At 44.9% G+C, this 22,009-nt stretch overlaps 1 protein-coding gene across 4 annotated transcripts in view; it reads left to right on the top strand.

The window, feature by feature from the left end:
- The window catches only part of CP (ceruloplasmin), a 52,212-nt gene that overhangs the window by 10,893 nt on the left and 19,310 nt on the right, over positions 1 to 22,009 (top strand). For all 4 annotated transcript variants that reach the window (XM_079100494.1, XM_079100493.1, XM_079100496.1 and 1 more), the window contains exons 3-15: positions 547 to 759; positions 1,479 to 1,652; positions 3,120 to 3,374; positions 4,345 to 4,516; positions 7,269 to 7,408; positions 8,324 to 8,476; positions 9,128 to 9,342; positions 13,539 to 13,689; positions 15,084 to 15,296; positions 16,351 to 16,558; positions 17,683 to 17,822; positions 18,904 to 19,032; positions 21,242 to 21,348. In XM_079100494.1, coding sequence (XP_078956620.1) covers positions 547 to 759; positions 1,479 to 1,652; positions 3,120 to 3,374; positions 4,345 to 4,516; positions 7,269 to 7,408; positions 8,324 to 8,476; positions 9,128 to 9,342; positions 13,539 to 13,689; positions 15,084 to 15,296; positions 16,351 to 16,558; positions 17,683 to 17,822; positions 18,904 to 19,032; positions 21,242 to 21,348 — 2,270 coding nt within the window. The remainder of the gene's footprint in view (positions 1 to 546; positions 760 to 1,478; positions 1,653 to 3,119; positions 3,375 to 4,344; positions 4,517 to 7,268; positions 7,409 to 8,323; positions 8,477 to 9,127; positions 9,343 to 13,538; positions 13,690 to 15,083; positions 15,297 to 16,350; positions 16,559 to 17,682; positions 17,823 to 18,903; positions 19,033 to 21,241; positions 21,349 to 22,009) is intronic.

Below are 22,009 nucleotides of genomic sequence, written 5' to 3'. Positions count from 1 at the left end.
TGTGGATAAGGGTGAGTGGGGTTATGGACGAAGCAAGACCGACTTGGAGTTTTTCATTGTCAAGCCTGGTTTGATAACTACGTTAGAGGCTCTTCAACTTCAGGAGGTGCCTGGAGATTCATCTCAACTTCTGCATACTTAAGGTATTCCCAAATGAAGTGTAAAACACTTCTGAAGTTCCATGGTTACCTCACAGACAACAATTTGATGTCACATAAGAAATTTTCAAATGGTAGCAGAGGGTATTTATTTTGCTCAAACTTTGTACCACGACCCCAGTAAAAGCTGTTCTTTAAGTTATAAACTAAAAGTCACTTTCCTCATTTTACATATATCATTGCCTCCTAAAGACTCAGTCAAGTATAAAAAAGTAATTCCCGAGAAGCTTCGAGACCCCCTAACCATTAGCCTCTCATTTTTTTCTGTGTTCACATGGGACACCACTGCATCCCCAAGGGCACTTATTAGATGCTGAATGTTTGCTGAACAAACTGATGGGTTAACTTCAGACACATTCCCTCCAACTCCACTGATGCTACCTCCTAGGGGCCCTCTACCCGGATAACACCACCAGCCTGCAAAGAGCAGACGACAAAGTGCTTCCAGGACAGTCGTACACGTACATGCTGCTTGCCACGGAGAACCACAGTCCCGGGGAGGGAGACAGCAACTGCGTGACGCGGATCTACCATTCCCACATCGATGCTCCCAAGGACATCGCCGCGGGACTCATCGGACCTTTAATAATCTGTAAAAAAGGTACCTTCCCCCTGACCCTGCTCACAATGTATGGCCTAAGATGGGGGCAGGGGCGCAGTTTATTTTTAAACATAAGTCGAGTCTCCAGGGCTGAGGCTGAGGAGGCCAGGGAGAGGGGAGTCTAGAACAGGGGCAGGAGAGGAGACAAGGCATACAGGGCAAGGAACCTCGGAGGGAAAAGCCTGACCAAGCCGGGGCCCCTGGGGCAGGTCTGCTCTAACTCCAGCCGGGTGGCCTGTGGAGACATGACCACCCATGGGACCCCCAGCAGCACTCCATGGTGATGAGTCTGTAATCACCTGCATTATGCCGGTAAATACAGCCTGGTGGTACCTATTTCTAATGTGGTGGAAAAGGCACCTCAGCACACGTGCTGGAGGTGTCTGCTTAGCAATCATTAGGCACTGGCAGAGCCTCACCCCAGCAGCGCCAGGAGAGCTAGATGCATGCTGAGCGCCCACCTTCCCATTTGTCCAAAAGCACAGGGATGCGGTCAGTGGATGTGCAGATACACCAGTGGCCCCCAGGGGCAGGATACCCAACAGGAAGTTCCATTCGCCTGCCTACAGAAAAGGAGTGACTGGGCCAATTAGTGGCTTATTAGGAAAATGAATCCTAAACTTAAAAAAAAAAAAAAAAAAACTATAAATCACCTGAAAACACAAGTCAAAACACATGCTGAAACTTTAGATCTATTAAAGAAGAAATTTTCACTGCAGATTCTCTAGATAAGGAGAAGGAAAAGAATGTGGACCAAGAATTTGTGGTAATGTTTTCCGTGGTGGATGAAAACCTGAGCTGGTACCTAGAAGACAACATCAAAGCTTACTGCTCGGAGCCAGCCGGCATCGACAGGGACAATGAAGAGTTCCAGGAGAGCAACAGGATGCACTGTAAGAGACCGCAGCTCACCTGGGCTTTGCTTCCCTTGAGCACTCAGTTCTGCGGGGTCGTTCCCTGGCATGAGCAATGCCTTCTGCTCTGTGGCCCCCATCCCAAAGCACACTGGACACGTGACTTGACCTCCCTCTAAACAGGTCAGAATTAAAACCTTAAATCAGGTAAGCTAGATAAACCAAACTGTCCACAAACCAGTAAGGACAGAGTCACAGCAGTTACATATAGTTTAATGCATATGAATGTTCCATTTATGTATTTATTCAGCCTCCAAACTCATTCTAGAAATGATTTGAGGTGGCCAATTGATTATTAAACTAAATGCTTAAAAATGATACTTATAAAGTACCTAACAGTAATTAAGAAAATAGTTCAAATCCCTGGTTCCAAAAGGTATTCCTCCCCCGCCGAGGCCCAGTCTACCTCATTCCATCTGTATTTTAGTTCCCTTTCTATCTTCTAGAAATGCCTTTCTTATAGCTTACTCTTTTTCTTGATTCTCACACACGAAATAATGAACTTAGAAAGATTATCTATCTCTCAGAACTTGCATGAGAAATCAAATACCTTAACCCTAACTAGGCCCGTGTAAGTATAGATTTTTGTTTGTGTTTAGCTTCTTCTTTACTCAGAAAACAGAAAAGACCAGCAAAAACAACTGTACTACCAAAGTAGAAAAGTAAACTAACTACATGCATGTCTTTAGTTTCTAGTTTTTGCTGGAAAAAAAACTGGGGTTGACCATACTTTAATCTCACCTATGCTATCTGCTAACAGAAATAGATGTTAGAAAAAGATGCTCAAACTTCCAGTCTATATAGGTTTGGTACCACAATCGTCTGATTAATTTGCAGTCCTTCCCAGAACTGGTTTCCACCCAGAAAATTCCCAGAACCACCCAGGTTGACCAATGACCCATACAGGTCTCAGACCACACCACTTGTAACGTGTAGGCCTTTGTGGCTCTGGTCCTTGGTCCTTGCTCTCTTTCCTCTGTGTTCTTCTTTTCCTCTCTCATATCTCTTCCAAATTTTCCTTGTAATCTTAAAAAAATTAAGCTTTTCTTGTTTTATTATAAAAGAAATTCATAGTAGAAAATTAGAAAAATTATAAGCCAAAATTAAAAAAAAATTATGTCCTATATTTTTTCCATACGTGTGCATGTACTGTGTGTATGCATGTGTCTCTACCCACATCTACAGTTTCAAACGCACATACTTTCAACCAGTCTGTGTAGTTGATATCAAAGAGAGCAAATAGGTTTTACCTTCTGTGAATTCAGTCTGAATTCAGGTCCAAAATGAAAGAGCTCTGCCATCAACTAGTCATGTCTGACACGGGAACGGAAGAGAGGAAGAGCTAGCTGCTTGTGTGCTGGTATTTTCTATCCCCAACTGATTCTTTCTTCTGTGGAGGTAACATATTACTGTCCATCAGTCACAAACTCTGCTCTCGACTTGCAGCTGTGAATGGATATGCTTTTGGAAGTCTGCCAGGACTCTCCATGTGCGCAGAAGACAGAGTGAAATGGCACCTTTTTGGTATGGGCAATGAAGTCGATGTGCATGCTGCTTTCTTCCATGGGCAAACATTGACTAACAAGCAGTACCGTGTAGACACGATCCATCTCTTTCCTGCTACCCTGTTTGATGCTTTTATGGTGGCCCAGAACCCCGGAGAATGGATGCTTAGCTGCCAGAATCTAAACCATCTGAAAGGTAAGACATCCTTGCCTGAAATTAGCTGTCAGCTGACAAAAGAGTTATGTCTCAGTCACTGCCCTAATGGGGTGATCGTGGGGAATCAGAGTCTAAATGCTAAATATCCTTGGAATAATCTGAGCTTTGACCTGGTATCCTAGTTTTAGTCCCATAATGATGTGTATCATAATGTAATAAAAAATTGATATGTTTATAAAGTAATGAGGTCTGAGGAGATATGAAGTCCTGGAAAAGAATAATTGGTCCTGCCCTGAAAGTATAATATTGCATACAGTTTTTCAGTTTTGTAAAACATACAATATTGGAAAACCCAGATCTGTATATTATGCTGATAAGTAGCCTGGTTTGGGGCTTTGTTCTTTATTTGTAACTGGCTATTCCTTGCCTTAACTTGAAAAATCCCTCCTCTGTCTCCTTAATAGAAGGCAATAAAAATATTCCTTATCTTTGAAAACTATTTGGATCCCCCGAGAAACTTAGGTATAACCTAGGCCTCCCTCTGTTACTCTAACCTCCAGACATAACGGCTCATATCAACGTGGCCTGGTTCTCAGGAGGCCCAGCAGATGCAGAACCATTTTGTGAGAACAGTAATCTGTTCCAGTCCTCTTCTCCTCCCTTTACCCCATGAGATAGGTCAAAGTTCCTCTTCTTTGCTTTTCTATAGATTTGTCCTTTTCATCTCCTCAAAAGGACTCTCCAAGTGAACCCCACAGAAACTGGTACCACATTTTGAAAACAAGTGTTTAATGTCTCTTCTCTAAGCTGTATGTACATAAAAAGTCAGATGTCCTTTTATAAAGCTTGAATTCTTAAAATAAAACTTCATTTAGAGCTTTCGGCCTTGTGTAGAGAACTGTCCTCTCTTTCCTCAATTTCCACCCGCCATCTCAGCAGCACTGTCTACAGGGGAACAGGAAAGAGCTACGTTGGCTCCATTAACAAAGCCTTTTTCCTGTCCTTCCAGCTGGTTTGCAGGCCTTTTTCCAGGTCCGTGACTGTAAGAAGCCCTCCTCAGAAGACAGTACCCAGGGGAAACACGTGAGACACTACTACATTGCTGCCGAGGATATCATCTGGAATTATGCTCCCTCTGGTGTGGATGTCTTCACCAAAGAAAACTTAACAGCTCCTGAAAGGTAATCCCCCAAAGATTATTATTTCAAAACCTGCACCATCCAAAAAAATTTTTTAAGATCATAAACAACTGATTCAGCGAATGAAAATTTTAGCTAGTCTACTAAATATTTAAGGTGCTTGTTATAAGAGTCTGTGTTTGAGAACTGACACTTGAGTCTATCAAAAAAGATGGGTTCAAATGTTATCAAATGCTCAACCAAGTCCCCAGAAAACACTGAGGGCATTTAGAGACATGGACTAGTTTGCTTTGCATTTTTGAAAACGGCATTGTACGATCCAGCAGCGCTAAGTACTTCAACAGTATGGTAAAACCAGCACCATTGTCCAGACCCAGAACTTTCTTTTCATCCCAACCAGAAACTCTATATTCATTAAAACCCCTCATTCCATCTCTGCCACGACCCCTGACAACCTCTATTCTACTTTTCGTGCCTATGACTTTGTCTCTTCCAGGTAATTCATGTCAGTGGAATCGCATAGAATTTGTCCTTTTGTGTCTGGTTTGTCTCACTTAGCATAAAGTTTCCAAGACCCAGTCACGTTGAGCATGTGTCAGAATGTCATTCCGCTTTAAGATGCAACCCTATTCCCATGGCGTGTGTGCACTGTATTTTGTTTGTTTATTCATCAGTTAATGGTCGTTTGGGGAGTTTCCACCTTTCGGCTTCTGTGAATCATGCAGCCGTGAACATGGGTGTGCAGACACCTGTTCAGTTTCCTGCTTTCCATTTCTTTGTGTGGTCACCCAGGAGGGTGACTCTTGGATAGCGTGGTGGTTCTGGGTTTCGTTTTTGAGGAAACACCCAGATGTTTTTCACAGCAGCCATTTTTCAGGCCTACCAGCAGCATGCAAGTGTCCCCGTTTCTCCACATCCTCACGGAAGCGTTCTCTTTTCTTCTCCTTTCCGTAGTAGCCATCTTGAGAAGATATAGTGGTTTTGGTAAGGCAATGGTTGGAGAATGTCACCAGATTATGCCACCCTCCTGCTCTAGGGCTCTGCTCAGGCCTCGCTGCCTCGGAGAAGCCCTGTCAGCAACCCATCTTACAAATCACACAGCAAGTTGACACCTGGGCTGCTGGCTCCCCTCCCCTCATGTCTGTGGCTCCTGAAGACTTAAGCCCAGGCTCCCCAGATGTCTGGATGTAGCAACGTCCACAGCTCCATCTCCGACCCAGAAGGGGCTTGTACATTCCAAATTTCTTAGTGAACCTCCACTTGGAGGAGGTGTGTCCAACTCAGCCCGTCTAAACCTGAATCCTTTGTTTCCTGCACAGAACGGTTTCCTCCTCTCTCACTGAAAGACATTGTCAGCTACCCATGAATCCATCCATCCACAAGCCAGAGACCAGACCCTGAGTGTCATCCTCTTTCCCTTGCTCCTTCATCCATCCCTCTTCCTCTCCCCATCAAGCACTGCCTCAGGAGACCCTGAGTATCTCTGGAAGCTGCCTAATCCTCTCCATCCTCTTTGCCAACATCTCTGAAGTCGACGTCACCTTCCACCGAAGGTGTAAAGCCAGCCTGCTGATGGGTCTCCCTCCTGCGGTCTTGCATGTTCCCACACTCTCTCCAGGCAGCTGTCTGCTGGGTCCTCCTAAAACACTAAGCACCCAAGCTAAGTCCTTTGGTACTGCCCTTCACTAGGTCCTCCTGCCCAGCCCCCTCTCTCCAAGCCTCATTCTTCACTCCTCACCCTGTGTGCCATTTTCCTTTCCTGCCACCTTCCTAGACCTTCCCCTGCACTCTCTTCCGAGCCTCTTCACAGGTTGTTCCTTCTTTGTAATCACCTGCCCTTCCCAGCCACTCAGAGGCTGAGGCAGGAGGATCCCAAGTTCAAGTCCAACCTGGGAAACCTAGCAAGACCCTGTCGTCCAACAAAAAAATAAAATAACATAAAAAGGGCTGGGAATGTGGCTCAGTGGTAGAGCGGCCCTGGGTTCAATCCCCAGTACAAAAAAAAAATCACCTGCCCACTTCACACCGCCACACACATTCCACCTTGCTATCGCTGCTTCTCCTTTAGATGTTTTAAAGGATCAATTCCTGGGAAGCCTAAGCAACCCAGGCCCCTACCCACCGTGTCCCCAGTGAGAAGGGCTCCCTGACACCCTGTGCTCATTGCATTTATTGTACTGATGGGTTCACAGTCACTCCTCCGACAGGGGTCAGGTCCTCATGGACATGGATGAACCCAGCTCGCCATCAGCACATGACAGGGGTCCTGGACAGAGCAGGCATTCAGCACATTTGTCAAATGAAAGAAGAGATGAGTGGGATGGCTTTGTGCTAATCAGATGCCCTTCTGAAGTTTAATTTCTTCATTTGTAAATGCAGAGAATGATACCCACTAAATGGCATGTGGATTTCAGCAAATGAAAATTCTCAAGTCCCTGGCTGGTGCAGCTATAGGCCAGAACAATAGCTATTGTGTTTTCAAACATCTCACAATTGAGTAAGAAGGTTCTGTTGTAGAACAAACCGTTGACTGTCAGGGGTGGACATGGACCCTCCTGAGGTTGTTTCCACTTACTAGAAGGGAACCCCCAGTGATTCTCCTTCACAGAGCCCCCTGCTAAGACAGGCCCAGAACTGCCAGCCTGTTTGCATTAACAGGCATGGGTTGCGTAAATCACAGGTGACGTTCATCTTGAAGCTCTGGACAGCATCTTTTTCTTTGATGGCGCCTTATATGCATGACCACTTTCTGTTCCATTTCAATACCAGCCTCAGACCCTTTTTCTTTTGGCAGCGACTCAAGGGTGTTTTTTGAACAAGGTTCTACAAGAATTGGTGGCTCTTATAAAAAGCTGGTTTACCGTGAGTACACAGATGCGTCCTTCACAAAGCGAAAGGAAAGAGGCCCGGAGGAGGAACATCTTGGCATCCTGGGTGAGTCTGCCCAGAATACGCATGACTGGGCATAGCTCCCCGGGGCCACCACAACCTCAGAACAGAAAATGCCAGGACCTGCAGCATGATTTCCATGTGGAAGTGGGGCATGCACAGGGCCAGACCCCAATAAAATGCAGGCCACTTTTGAGGCAGGCTAGGTGTGCCCTGGAGTCCTCTCCAGGTGCCCCCAGGTGAGCCTAGAGACGTGCATAGTGGGAGACCAGAGTGTGGATTCAGATGTCCTTCCTCTTCCTCTATTAGCTGTGGGGTTTTTGGAAATGACTTGACTTTCTATGCCTGCTCGACTCTGCACAATGGGAACAATAATAGTGCCTACCTCATGAAATTATAATGAGGGTTAAATGAGCTATTACAGGTAAACTCTCGGAACTGCAGATAGGAAGCTCTCAAAGGTCAGTTTGTGCATCACATAAAATATCTATGTGCTGTAGAACTGTTTTTATTCTATAATTGGCAATAATATTAATTTTAGTGATTGAAAATCTAAGAGTCATCCAAGATATTATAGCTTCCCTGCTTTGGGTGGTCTTGGTTTATGGAACCCATTGACTCTTGGGACAAATGGCACATATCTAGTCCGCAGAAGACAAGATAGGGAGGATGTAGATACTCCAAATAAGTTCCTGTAGATGTGTAGACTCTCAGTACAGTTTTTTACAGATGTTAAAAGTCTATTAACTGATGGGCATTACCTTGGATCAAAAAGCCCTCTTACGTCTTTCCAGTCTCACCATGTCAGACTGATCATGAACTTTTCAAAAAAACCCAACTTGCCAATTTGCCACAAATAAGTATGCTGCTTCCGGTGGTACTCACAGCTGAAGAGAATAGCTCTTGTACATTCTGCACATTATATACAAAGAAACACAATAATTCTCTCTTTGTCCCTAGGTCCTATCATTTGGGCAGAAGTGGGGGACACCATCAAAGTCACCTTCTACAACAAAGGACCATACCCCCTCAGTATTGAGCCAACCGGTGTGAGATTCAACAAGGACAATGAGGGCGTGTACTATGCGTCACATTCCAGTCCCCAGGGGGGAGGTGAGTACAGCCCTCTGCCGCCAATCAGCAACGTAAAGTTCTTGTAAATATGAGATATTCAGGTGCTCATTTTAGAATTTTTGAAAAATGTAGAAAGGTATAACCAAACATGTATTATTCATAGTTCTATAGACAACCACAATTATATTTTATGTAATTCCTCCGCTTTCATATAGGCACATATAATATATGTTTTAAATATGGTCAAGATGCTAGTATGTCAAGATCCTTATCATGATAGTTTTGCACCCAGAGTTTGTTAGCATTATAAGCATTTATAAAAATAACTCTAATGATACAAAATATGCCAACGTGTGGATGTCTTTGATTTGACTTTCAAGGGTGACCATGAACAGTAGTGATTTTACCGCCATGTGCAGTGTGACCATGAGCAGGTCATTGAACCTTTCCTCAGTTTCCTCACAGGTAAATTGGGGAGGCTTAAACAGTTCCACAATTTTTTAGTCTTAGGCTTCTTGAAGAATCATTCCAATCTGCCAATCTGACACAGTAGCACAAGTAGGATCCCATGCTCACTCATGACAAGCAGCTCAGAAGTAGGTTATCCTAGACCAAACTCAGTTCATCGTGTGGCTCCAGGGACAGACAGCATAGAAGCACACTGAACCTCCTGCTGTGACTCCCTCACAGGTCCACCTCCTCGTCCAGCCTCCCATGTGGCACCCAAGGAAACCTTCACCTATGAATGGACTGTCCCCAAAGAAGTGGGACCCACGTACGCAGATCCCGTGTGCCTGTCTAGGATGTATTATTCTGCCGTGGATCCCACGAAAGATATATTCACTGGGCTTATTGGGCCAATGAAAATATGCAAGAAGGGAAGTTTACATGCGAATGGGAGACAGGTAGGTCCAATCAGAGGAAATGGAAATGATTCGTCAATCTCCAAACTATCATTATTATAAGGAAAATTCTGGATTTTGAGACAGTGAAGATTTTACATGTAATTTCCATTTTTAAGTTTTATTAGCCCTATAAGTTGTAAAGTATGCAAAGATTTTCTTCTAACATGATTGTTAGAAGATGGGTTGGGAATGAGATTATCTGTGGAATCCATGGTCTTTTATGATAAAAATAGACTTTTAGCTTGCACATTTCAGGGCTGGGTTTGTAGCTCAGGGGTAGAACACTTGCCTAGTATGTGTGAAGCACTGCTTTGATTCTCAGCACCATATATAAATGAATAAAATAAAGGTATTGTGTCCATCTACAACAAAAAAAAATTTAAATATACATTTTAAAAATCACCTACTAATGATAATGATTCAATCACATTCCTTGAGGAAAATCTTGTCCTATATATCAATGAGAAAATGATTCTTTGACCTAGAAGTAGAAATGCAACCATAACCCATCATTGCGTTTATCTCTAAATAAATGTTTTAGCAGTATTTAAAAGATAAGAACTCCCTTTAAATGCCCGCAATGCAATGATCACATCTTAAAATAATAATCACACACTTCATAACTCCTTAATATTATCCAATATCCAATCAACATTCACATTTCTTCTTTTTTTTAAATTCATTTTTATTGTAAACAAATAGGATGCATCTTGTTTCTCTGTACATGAAGTGGAGGCATACCATTTGTGTAATCATACATTTACCTAGGGTAATAGTTTTTGATTCATTCTGTTATTTCCCCCCCACCCTTCCCACCCCTCTTATCCCTCTATAGAGTTCCTCCTTCCTCCATTCTTGCCCCCTTCCCACCCCCTATATGTGTCATCATCTGCTTATCAGTGAGATCATTCGTCCTTTGGTTTTTTGAGATTGGCTTATCTCACTTAGCATGATATTCTCCAACTACATCCATTTGCCTGCAAATGCCATAATTTTATTATTCTTTATGGCTGTGTAATACTCCATGGTATATATATATATATATATATATATATATATATATATATATATATATACCACAGTTTCTTTATCCATTCATCAATTGAAGGGCATTTAGGTTGGTTCCACAGTCTGGCTGTTGTGAATTGAGCTACGAACATTGTTGTGGCTATATCTCTGTAGTATGCTGATTTTAAGTCCTTTGGATATAGGCCGAGGAGTGGAATAGCTGGGTCAAATGGTGGTTCCATTCCAAGTTTTCTAAGGAATCTCCACACTGCTTTCCAGAGTGGCTGCACTAATTTGCATCCCCACCAGCAATGTATGAGTGTACCTTTTTCCCCACATCCTCACCAACACCTACTGTTGCTTATATTCTTGATAATCGCCATTCTAATTGGGGTGAGATGGAATCTTAGGGTAGTTTTGATTTGCATTTCTCTTATTACTAAAGATGGTGAACATTTTTTCATATGTTTGTTGATTGCTTGTAGATCTTCTGTGAAGTGTCTGTTCATATCCTTAGCCCAATTGTTGATTGGGTTATTTGTATTCTTCGTGTAGAGTTTTTTGAGTTCTTTATATATTCTGGAAATTAGTGCTCTATCTGAAGTATGATTGGCAAAGATATTCTCCCACTCTGTAGGCTTTCTCTTCACATTGCTGATAGTTTCCTTTGCTAAGAAAAAGTTATTTAGTTTCAATCTATCCCAGTTATTGATTTTTGCTTTTATTTCTTGTGCTATGGGAGTCCTGTTAAGGAAGTCTGATCCTAAGCCAACAAGGTGAAGATTTGGACCTACTTTTTCTTTTGTAAGATGCAGGGTCTCTGGTCTGATTTCGAGGTCCTTGATCCATTGTGAGTTGAGTTTTTGTGCAGTTGAGTTTAGTTTCATCCTGCTGCATATGGATTTCCAGTTTTCCCAGCACCATTTGTTGAAGAGGCTATCTTTTCTCCATTGCATATTTTTGGCACCTTTGTCTAGTATGAGAAAACAACGTTCACATTTCTGTCTTAAAAATTGTTTTAGGTTTGCTGTTTGAATCAGTATCTAAATATTTACAAACATTATAATCAATTGACATGTTTGTAAGATTATTTTCTTGTAATTTGTCTGTTGTAATAAGAGTCATTGGTCCCACAGACATTTTCCATGCTTAGATATTTTTGTGTATGCATGTGGTTTGTTTGTTTTGTTTTGTTTTGGGTGCTCAGGATGAAATCCAGGATCCCACACATGCTAGGTAAGTGCTTTACCACTGAGCCATACCCTAGTCTCATGTCTAGATTTTATTTATTGCATTTCTGTGGTGTCTTATTTTTTTTTTCCTCATTATTTCCCATAAATCAGTGGCTTGATTTAAAGGTTTGACTGAATACAGATAAGATTTTTTTCTTTTAAGGTCACTATACCATGTGGGCTTTTGGTTTTATAAGAATATTTCTAATAAGGGAAGTAAAATATATTGTAGTCCCTCAGTTGGAGATGTTCTCAGTCATTGTTGATCATTTCCTAGATTTATAAACTAATCAGAAGTGGTATCATGGTAATAATAATAGCACTCTAATTCCACTTTCTTTTCTTTACTATCTGGCATTCTTCTAGAAATAGAAACTTCATATTATGAGTTATTTGGTTACCTCAAAGGACATGTTATGTAAGGAAAAGACAAATACTTGATCCTCTGTTTTTTCAAGTTTTCAAATTCATAGCTCTCCTCTAGTATGATTCAAAGCTTTAATAATTTCTTTTTAAGTAGCATTATGTATCAGCAAATTTGGGGATTTTCACCATTCTGATAGGAAATAGTTATTCTTCATTCTATTTCCAGTTTATTGAGAATGTTTTCTATTTAAAAAAAAATCACTTGAACTTCTCAAAAAATACATCCTGTGCTAGGTACAGAATTCACTGGCAAATGAGACATTGAAGCCAGTTTCTTACTTCACTAGGTTTACAGTTCAATGTATGTGTGTGGGGTCAGGGGGACAAGAGCAAGGAAATAAGCAAACCCAGAAAAATAAAAAACAAGTAACTTCAGGGAGTGACGTGCTTTGAGAAACAAAACAGAGTGATGGGACAGCGAACCCAGATCCTGAGAAGAGGGAAATAACATCCAAGGTGGGAGCTAAACTTCAGGGAAACAGACTCATAGCCATCTGGGGGGCAGACAAAGGAACCCCCATGTTATAAAACTTTCATTTTAGATAATTTTTAAATGGAGTATTATAGAAATTCTGTCTCTGAAATTGAAAAATGTTACCAGGACATTTTTAGGTGTAGGTCTCTGTTCCTAATTTTGTCTTATTTCCGGTGAAGATTTTGAATCTGAATATTCTGGTATTTTCTCTTTATGCTGGTGAACATTCCGGCTACTGTTTCTGATGATTGTGTCTCCCCCTTTTTTAGCTCATCTTTTTCTAAAATTATTGCTGTGTGTACCTTCCATCTTCATTTCTTTCCTTCTGATGAAGGGCACTTTCTTTCGGTCACCTTTATTGATTCAGTTCTCCATAGTATCTAACCTCCAGGTCTCTGCCTACAGTAGGTTTTACACTTTGATAATTGTGTTTTTCATCTCAAGAAGAATCTCAAGGGAAAGACATGCAACCCTCTCTAAAGTTTGCTCTCCTTTGCCATCTTCTAAATGACTGAATCATTCCTAGACCAAAAAGTACTTCTGATTTTTTTCTTTTTTCTTTTTGGTCAGGAGCAGGGGGAAAGAGTAAAGGCTGGAGACTATAAATCCCTGTTCCAATTCATTGGCAGATTATTTCTTCACTTTTGATGAACTGTCTTTCAATCTGTTGCTTCTACCTGCTCTGCCTTCAGGAATTCTAGAGTTCTCATAGATGTGGATGCATTTCCCTGACTTCCAGCGCCCACACATATTCACCCCCCCCCATTTTAATAATTTTTTGGAGGGTGGTTTCAATTGGTGGGGAGCATGTGGGTAGGAAGGGAGATGAGAATCTGAATTTTTAGATGCAGAGCAAGGTTCAGCTCACCATGCTGAACTGTAACCCTGTTCAACACATACCAGTGTAAACTCTGGCAGCCAACTGGACATTTCACCAGCCCTAGTTCACCGAGAGGAACAGGCACGTCTTCTTTCTTTAGCCCACCTGTGCACACGGCCTTATGTCTGCTGCTTTACTTATTCTGCCTTCACCTCATTGTTCTTCTGATTTGCAGAAAGATGTAGACAAGGAGTTCTATTTGTTTCCCACGGTATTTGATGAGAACGAGAGTTTACTGCTGGATGATAATATTAGAATGTTTACAACTGCGCCTGATCAGGTGGACAAAGAAGACGCAGACTTTCAGGAATCCAATAAGATGCACTGTGAGTACCACATCCCCACCAATTTCAGTGCTGAAAATGTAAGGCTTTTAATTAAACCAAAATGTGAATAGCTTCGCTTATTGATTAATATTCAACAAACGATTAAACAGTGCTCCGAGGGTAATGTCATTGGTGATTTAATATGTCAGTCAATTACCCATCATTTCACTTAACTCAGAATAATGACATACAAGATATGCCAAATAGATTAATGGTCCTTAAAGGGGGTCCCATCGGCAGCCTCAGCATCACCTCGGGACATGAAAGGCAAATCCTTAAGTCCAGTCCCAACCCACTAAATAGAAATTTGGAGGGTTAAGTCCCAGAAGTCTGTGTTTAACAACCCTCCATTTGATTCTGATGTAGACTCAAGTTTGAGAACTACTAAGTTAGACACTTTTCTCATCTGTGCCTCAATAATGACAGACTCATTTTATTATTTCATATATAAAAAGATATGACCTTTGCCCTCATGATCTCATGATTCTCACCCTTGACTGCACATCACCTGGGGATCACCTGGGAGCTTTAAAAAACTACCCATGCCCAGGACAATACCCAGAGGTTTTCATTTAATGGAAGCCAAGCATTGGAGAGGTAATATAATATTATATATATATATGTATATATGTTATATTGTATATACATTTAATTTATATTATATACAATATAATTTATATTATATATACATTTATATTATATATATATAATTCTTTTTCTCTCAGTATAATTCTAAAATGTGGTGGTTACAGTTAGAGACAGTGAGCTAATTGTTCAAAAGGCCCACACCATTAATTTAGAACAGTAAAAAACTATTGTAGTTAATAGAAGAAAAAATATGTTAAGTTTTGGTTTGTTTGTTTAAAGCTGGACTGGTTCTGGCCACATTTCCTACAATCTTTTTGAAATATTTTTTTTTTTTGGTTCTGCATTTTTGCATTTTACAAGTATCAAAAATATTACTTGTTCAAAACAACAGAGAAAATCCCCTGTATAGACTCTTCCCTAACAATCAAGATGAACCAGAGAATTTTCATCTAGGACACACACATTTCCAGTCTCTGATGTCCAGGAAGAACAGTTATCATTCTTGGGTTTAGGAACTCACAAAAATGACCATGGATAGAAGTGAGAAGGCATCGGAACCTCACTGTTCTAGTAGGAAGATCAGCGAGGTCCCCAGGGTGCCAGGGACACAGTACAGAACTCCACGACCTTCAGTTCTGCTCCCCCGGTCAGGGACGGCAAAGACACTCCTGACAGATAAAGGACAGACAGGACTGAATGGGGTTTTTTAAATTAAAAAAAGAAGAAAAAAACATGGTTGGGTTTGGAAAGTCAGAGAATGTCATAAAATAAATTGCTCTCAGAAGGAGATTTCCCAACTCTTACAGCGATGAATGGATTCATGTACGGGAATCTGCCCGGTCTCAGCATGTGCCGAGGAGACTCTGTCGTGTGGTACTTGTTCAGCGCTGGAAACGAGGCCGATGTACACGGGATATACTTTTCAGGAAACACATTCCTGTCGCAAGGAGAAAGAAGAGACACAGCCAATCTCTTCCCACAAACGAGTGTGACACTACTCATGCGACCTGACACAGGAGGTATGTGTCCCTAGAGCCAAGATACGTCTCTGTTGGGCTGATTTGACTTTTGCTTGAAAATCCGGTAGCCAAACATGTTGGATGCTAAAGTCACCCCCCCGCCCAAGTCTCCCAAGTGCCCTTCCTTCCTTGGAAGGGCAGGTACCAGACAGCCGTTCCCTTTCTACCAGGGAGGAAGTGGTACTGGAGGAAGAAGAGAGTGGGCTGTGGTTTCCTGGGATCCCACACAGCAGAGCCCTCAAGCCATGCCCTTCTCAATGCAGGTCCTTTTAAGGACAGCTGGGAGGGCAGAGCAGCCGGGTGGCTCCTGGGGTCTCTGCAGCCTGGGTGCACTGCTGGCCCTGTGCTCGGCCAGAACTGCAGCCTCGCTCTGAATGAGGAAACCAAACTGAAACAGCAAAGAAAGAATTTTAATCGAGATATGAAAACGTGCTGATTTACTTCAGGATTTATTTGGTTCATTTTATGCCAATATAACTTAAGACAGATCCAGCATCCTCTTTTCATTCTTTTGACGAATGGAAATACATTGGACCATGAAAAGAAGGAGATAAAGTGTCTCCTGGAGCTGAAGTTCCATTCCAGGGAGACAGACACTAAGCAATCATATGAATATATTCATGTCAAGCGGTTAGAAGAAGACCAGGGCAGGGAAGGGTGTGGGGACCATGAGGGAGGGGGGACGATGGGGGAGGGGTCGGGACTCCCCCCAGAGGTGGCAGTTAAGGAGACCTGATATTTGGGGAGAAGGTTCCAGGCAGGGGATGTGCCAACCTCTTCTAAGAGCCGCTAAGGGGCCTGAGCAGTTGCAGCGGAGTGAGCTGCAGGGGATGTGGCCAGTGCAAGGGGGTCAGGGTGGGCACATGCCAACCTCTTCTAAGAGCCGCTAAGGGGCCTGCACAGTTGCAGCAGAGTGAGCTGCAGGTGAGGCCACCCATGTGGGAGGCAGGTCCTCTAACTGGGTCACAGGAAGGGCTTTGATATGGACCTGGAGTAACGTGGGGAGCCACAGAGAACAGTGAGCCAGAGAGCGACCTCTTCTCTCCCACCGCAGGGACTTTTGATGTCGAGTGCCTGACCACCGACCACTACACGGGTGGCATGAAGCAGAAGTACACTGTGCGCAGCTGCGGGCAGCGGGCTGAGGATCCCGCCCCCTACCTGGAGGAAAGGACCTACTATGTGGCCGCGCTGGAGGTGGAATGGGATTACTCGCCTCACAGGGCTTGGGAGGAGGAGCTGCACCACTTACAAGAGCAAAAGTAACTCTCCAGCCTCTCGTTCCCGTTCGTAATTTTAGGTTTCCCTTCCAGAGAAGACCGGTACTGACTTTCAGAAAAAAGCACTGTGTTACGCAATGCGGACCCAGACCCCAGCTCCCCGGGAGCCGCGCGCGCCCTCGCTGCTGCTTTCAATTTTCTCATAAGGAAAACTTCCATTATCTTGTCGCTCATTTTCAAACTAAACCAAAATCAGTGCCCAGAGGCAGAGCTATTGTTTTCTTTACCAACTATGGGCTGCCTGTTTTTCTTCCCCAAATTTCATTTTTAGCCTATTTTGTATTTCTAAAACCGTCTGGTACGGAAGAGTATTTTAAAGCCTGACAGCAGCCTAGGAGCCCTTTCTCCCCAAGAACGTACAGGAAAACATGGCTCAAAGCCATTTGCAGTGTGTGAATTAGTGTAGTGAAAGACAGCTACTGGAGCTTCCAACACCCATTCCAAGAAGCATCCCTAGGGAGCACTGTGCCCTCCTCTGCCTCACTTCCATCTTGCACCACCCGGATGGTCTGCTCTGAGGACTGGGCTCTGCAGCGGGAAGGGCAGATCCAGGGTGTACAGAACCAGTCAGAGCCACGGTGGGCAGCGCTGGCTGGTCCGTTTGACTGTGATGCAGTGGAGTTTGCAGTGGTTTGCAGTGGAGTAAAAGGTTATTTCGGTGACTGGGATTAAGTGGTTAAAAGGCTGTGCAGGCCGGGCACAGTGGCACACGCCTTTAATCCCAGCAGCTCCGGAGGCTGAGGCAGGAGGATTGTGAGTCCAAAGCCAGCCTCGGCAATTTAGGTGCTAAGCAACTCAGCAAGACTCTGCCTCTAAAATAATATATTTTAAAAGGGGCTCAGTGGTCAAACACCCTGGGTTCAATCCCCAGTACCAAAAAATAAAAATAAAAATAAATTTAAAAAATAACTATACAGGGGATGGGGGTTGTGGCTCAGCGGAAGAGCGCTTGCCTAGCATGTGTGAGGCACTGGGTTTAAAAACTACCACAATTACATCAATAAAACTATACTTTTACTCAAAATTTAAAATCTGACTTCCATTTTCATTAAAGCAAATACTAACCCGAGGGCTTTCTTTCTTTTTTTCTTTTTCTTTTTTTTTAGTGTTTCCAATGTATTTTTGGATAAGGGAGAGTTCTACATAGGCTCCAAGTACAAGAAGGCTGTGTACCGGCGATTCACCGACAGCTCCTTCCGAGATCCAGTGGGCAGAACTGCCGAGGAGGAGCACCTGGGGATTCTAGGTGGGTGCCGCTCCCCGTCAGAGGTGGCCTTCCGCAGGCCAGCGGTCCGTGTCCCTGGGCTCCAGCTTCCTTTGATCTATCGGTTATTCAAATCAAAATAAAAGAGTAGCCAATAAAAACGAGAAGCCTATGTTTACTGAAGAATATGGACAACAGTAGTACTCATTTCTGTCGGGAATGATGCATTATTGCTTATACTGGTGAAATTCGATGTATTTGGTATTTATCAAATGGATTCATGTAGTTTTGGTGAAGTTCCTAAGAAGCTGCTTCCTACTGAAATTCCTATCCAAATTCCCCCTTTTATCCCATCCCACACACCCAACAGAGACACTTGATTTTCAAATTAAGATATAAATGATTAATTAATTACAAGAACACCCCCACACATGGAAAAGCAAGTTGTTACCATGCACAGGCAACAGAGAAGTTGCCCTGGACGGGTCAGGAACCACCTGAAGACAGAATGCCTGACCTGACCGCACCAGGTCTGGGAATGTTCTTGAAAACCATCTGACACCCCACCCTCTCTCTCCCCAACACCAGAGTTCCCCGGGGGCTCGGTGGTCCTCAGCCCCTAGAGCAAGGCACCCTGAGGAAAATGGCATTGGTGTGGGTGCAGGAAGTCTACAGGCAGGTGATGGCTGGGAGGGGCTGGGGGCAGGGAGGGGCAGCCCGTCCTCAACTGGCACTCAGGAAGGCCTGAAAATCAGAGGTGAGCAGTGCTGCGGGAAGACCCCTGGGGGGCCAGCTCCCCACCTTAGGCCCTAACCCTAGAGCCCTGTGGAGATTACCACCGTCTCCAGAGAGGCATGCGAATGCTGCAGGGAGACCCCCGGCCAGCAGCCCCCATGATGAGGCACGGGCCCTAGAACTGTGGGTAAGAGGTACACTGTGGTCTTCATCTTCACCCCAGAGCCTCTGGTGCAGGAATAAATCCGTGCTGGTACTGGCACAAAGCCACAGGGTAGATCAGAGACCCGCCCTCATGCCGGGAGTCACCTGGTCTCTGCCTTTATTAATAAGCTACAAGTTTTGGTCTGGCAGGTGAATAAGCCACGCTTCCTTTCGCTCTTACCAGGTCCACGGCTCCATGCAGATGTCGGAGACAGAATCACAATTATCTTTAAAAACATGGCAACAAGGCCCTACTCCATACATGCCCACGGGGTGAAGACGGACAGTCCCACGGTGACGCCGACGGCACCAGGTACTCGAGGCAGGAGGGAACACCTTAGGGACATGGCAGCCTCTCCACAGATGGCTATTGTCACAGAGGCATTTCTTCCAAAGGAGTGTGACCTGAGCGAGTGAAGCGGGAGGTGGGGGCTGGGCGGGGCTGCGGGGAGGGGGTCTGTGTGTGCGTGGTGTCCAAGCAGGTGCTCCTACAGACACAGTCACAGGAGAGCTGACAGGACAGGTCTGAAGGTGCCGCACGGCTGCAGATCTTCAAGGCGAGTCCCATCGCTCCCCACTGCTCAGCTAGGGCAGGCCTCAGATGGCCCGACCGCACTGCAGGTGGCCCCGGTGCGCGGCCTGTCTCCCAGACGGGGTCTGCAGGGCCAGAGGCTGCCACCTGGGATTTTAAACCCCTGTATCTGGTCCAGTACTCACCTGACCTTGCTTAGCAAATGTTTTCTTCCATTATTTGTAAAATTGGCTTCTAGGAAAAGGCCATTTCCCACTAACTTGGGAGTGCCCAGATACACCAAAGGTGACAAAGAATAACTGCTCTGCAGAGTTGCTCTTGCAAATTCAGAGGGACAGAAATAAAAATCCTGCCCTTGCAGCCCTCCCTTTCTTCCCCGGGAGGTGCAGACCCAGGGGAGCTGAGGGGTGAGCAGTAGACGCTGCTGGGGAAGGCTCCGCAGGGTGAGGAGCTCTGGGTGCTGTTTCAGGGGTCAGGAGGGCTTCTTGGAGGAGGTGACACTGACAGTGACACTCAGGTAGTTGTGGGGCAAGATTCTAAGGCCCCGCAGATGGGAGATGGGAGTGTGCCTGGCCTGTCTGAGAAACAGCCACCAGGCCAGAGGCGAGAGCAGAGCAAACAAGGGGCAGAATGTGAAGCAGGGACAGCGGGTGGGGTGGAGGAGGAAGGGCCCAGGAGGCCATGACCAGAACTAGAGAATTTCTTCTAAACACCTGTGTGCGGACTTGAGCCAAGAGTTGGTGAACACCTTTTAAGGGGCATTTTGGCTGATGGGTGGGTAGGGGATTGTAGGGGGCAGGGGGCAGGGGCAGCAGCAGGGAACAGCTGGAGAACCTGGGCGATCATCCGGGTAAGAATCCTACCAGAGTCGCCGTGATCCGGAAGGGAGGAGAGCAGCTGAGGGCTAAGAGGCTGGCATGCTGGTGGGATTTTCATGGTGCTGCTAAAATGACCTGTTGAAAACGGCACGAGGGAGCGCTGGGGAAGAGGAGCCAGGGAGCCTGGGGCTCTGGGCCCAGCCGCCGTGGAAGCGGGCAGTGGAGGAGGAAGGGAGTGGAGAAGGAGATGCTGTTCAGCAGCATGAGCGGTCAGTAAAAGCGGAGGCGGAGACGGCGAGAGGCCGGTGGTGAGTCCACACTTTATGGGTGCAGTGAACTTAGAGGAGGACACAGGAACAGTCAAGGGAAAGGAAGAAGTCTCCCACGTCCCGGGACCGCCTCAGGTCCAGCTGGATCACGTGGCAAAGGCCTGCTGGGCTCCGAAGGTCAGAGTCTGACGGCATTGCTAAGCTGTGAGTAGCAGGCCCAGTCAGGTTGGTGAGAGGGCAGGGTCCAGGAGCAGAGGCACAGGAGCCTGAGGCGACTGGAAATGGAGATGGGACTGGGGAAGAGCCGGGCCTGTGGGAAGAGGGTAGGAGAATCTTGAGGGAACTGAGGCCCAGGCCATGGTTATGCCCCGCATGGGACAGGCCTGGCAGAGCAGCGCAGGAGAGACACGGACACAGGAGGCCAGCAGAATTTTGTCGAGTCAGGGACACGTGAGTAGGAGGTGTAATGGCTCCCGGCCAGGAATCCTGAGTTCAGTGAGGGCGTGGTGAGAGGAGGGGAGAGCAGGGCCACGGCAGAGGCGAGGGAGTCGCACAGAACGGTCACACACGCCCACGCAGACCAGAGGAGCTGCCCCTGGGGGACAGCCGTTTGGTGTCTGAGGAATAAAAGCATATCAGGGAAGACACTTCAAGCTGAGGGGGTTCACAGAGATTCAGACGAGGACACTGAACAGCTTCCTTCTCAGTGAGAGCAAGCGGGTCACGGCTAGCTCAGTTCCTGGTTGACACAAATGACACAAAATACAGCTTAGAGTTTAGCTGATCTCAAAGCCAAAGGCCTGCAAGGAGTTTTGAATCATAGTATTTCAAAAACTAATTAACCTGACACTTCCAGTTCCTGGGTTACCATTATTATCAAGGTTTAACTCCTGATTCATATAGGTGAAACTCGCACTTATGTATGGAAAGTCCCAGAAAGATCTGGTGCTGGAACAGAGGATTCGCCCTGCATCCCATGGGTTTACTACTCGACCGTGGATCGTGTTAAGGTAAATGCTAAGTCATGCATGTTTTGTGACAACCCCCTACACCCAAGTGAAGGAAGAGGAGTCAGGGCTTCCTGTGCTCAGGTTCTATGTTAATTAGGAAAATAAGTCTTCAATCCACATTAGTTTGGTTTGGTTTTAAAGAGTTATAATTATTCTAGTATTGCTGATTATGGAGAACACATATAGAAATTAACTTATCAATCAGTGTAGTATTTTATTTTCCTTGTGGTTTGAAAATACATCGAATTCAAAGAGCTCAGGTGTTGGTTTCAGCGCGCTTTCTTACCTGATAATGTAGGAGCTGATCTCAGCAGTCAATCACAGAGCAGCGGAAGGTACTATGTGACGAAATATTTCCACATTTGTTCGAATATTTGTTCTGTAGAAATACATCTCTAGTACAAGTCTCTTCTGAGTTTTGATCCTGCATACTGGGCTCCTCCCCAGCAGTCCCTGGGGACTTACAACTCAGCGATTCTATCAGGGACGGTGGGATATTCCTCGGCTCCTCCTGTGTGTCCTGCTGTACTAGCAGCAACGCAGGCACCCAGTCCACACTTCTGTTGCAGAGACTCTGAATTACCCAGCACCTGCTTCTCCCTGGCCCATGGGGGCCATTCTCCCTCCCACCCCCACCTAGAACTCAAGCCATTCCTTCTCT

This window comes from Sciurus vulgaris, assembly GCF_902686455.1.
Source record: "Sciurus vulgaris genome assembly, chromosome: 10".
Taxonomy (NCBI): domain Eukaryota; kingdom Metazoa; phylum Chordata; class Mammalia; order Rodentia; family Sciuridae; genus Sciurus; species Sciurus vulgaris.
This window is presented reverse-complemented; position numbering and strand designations above follow the sequence as displayed.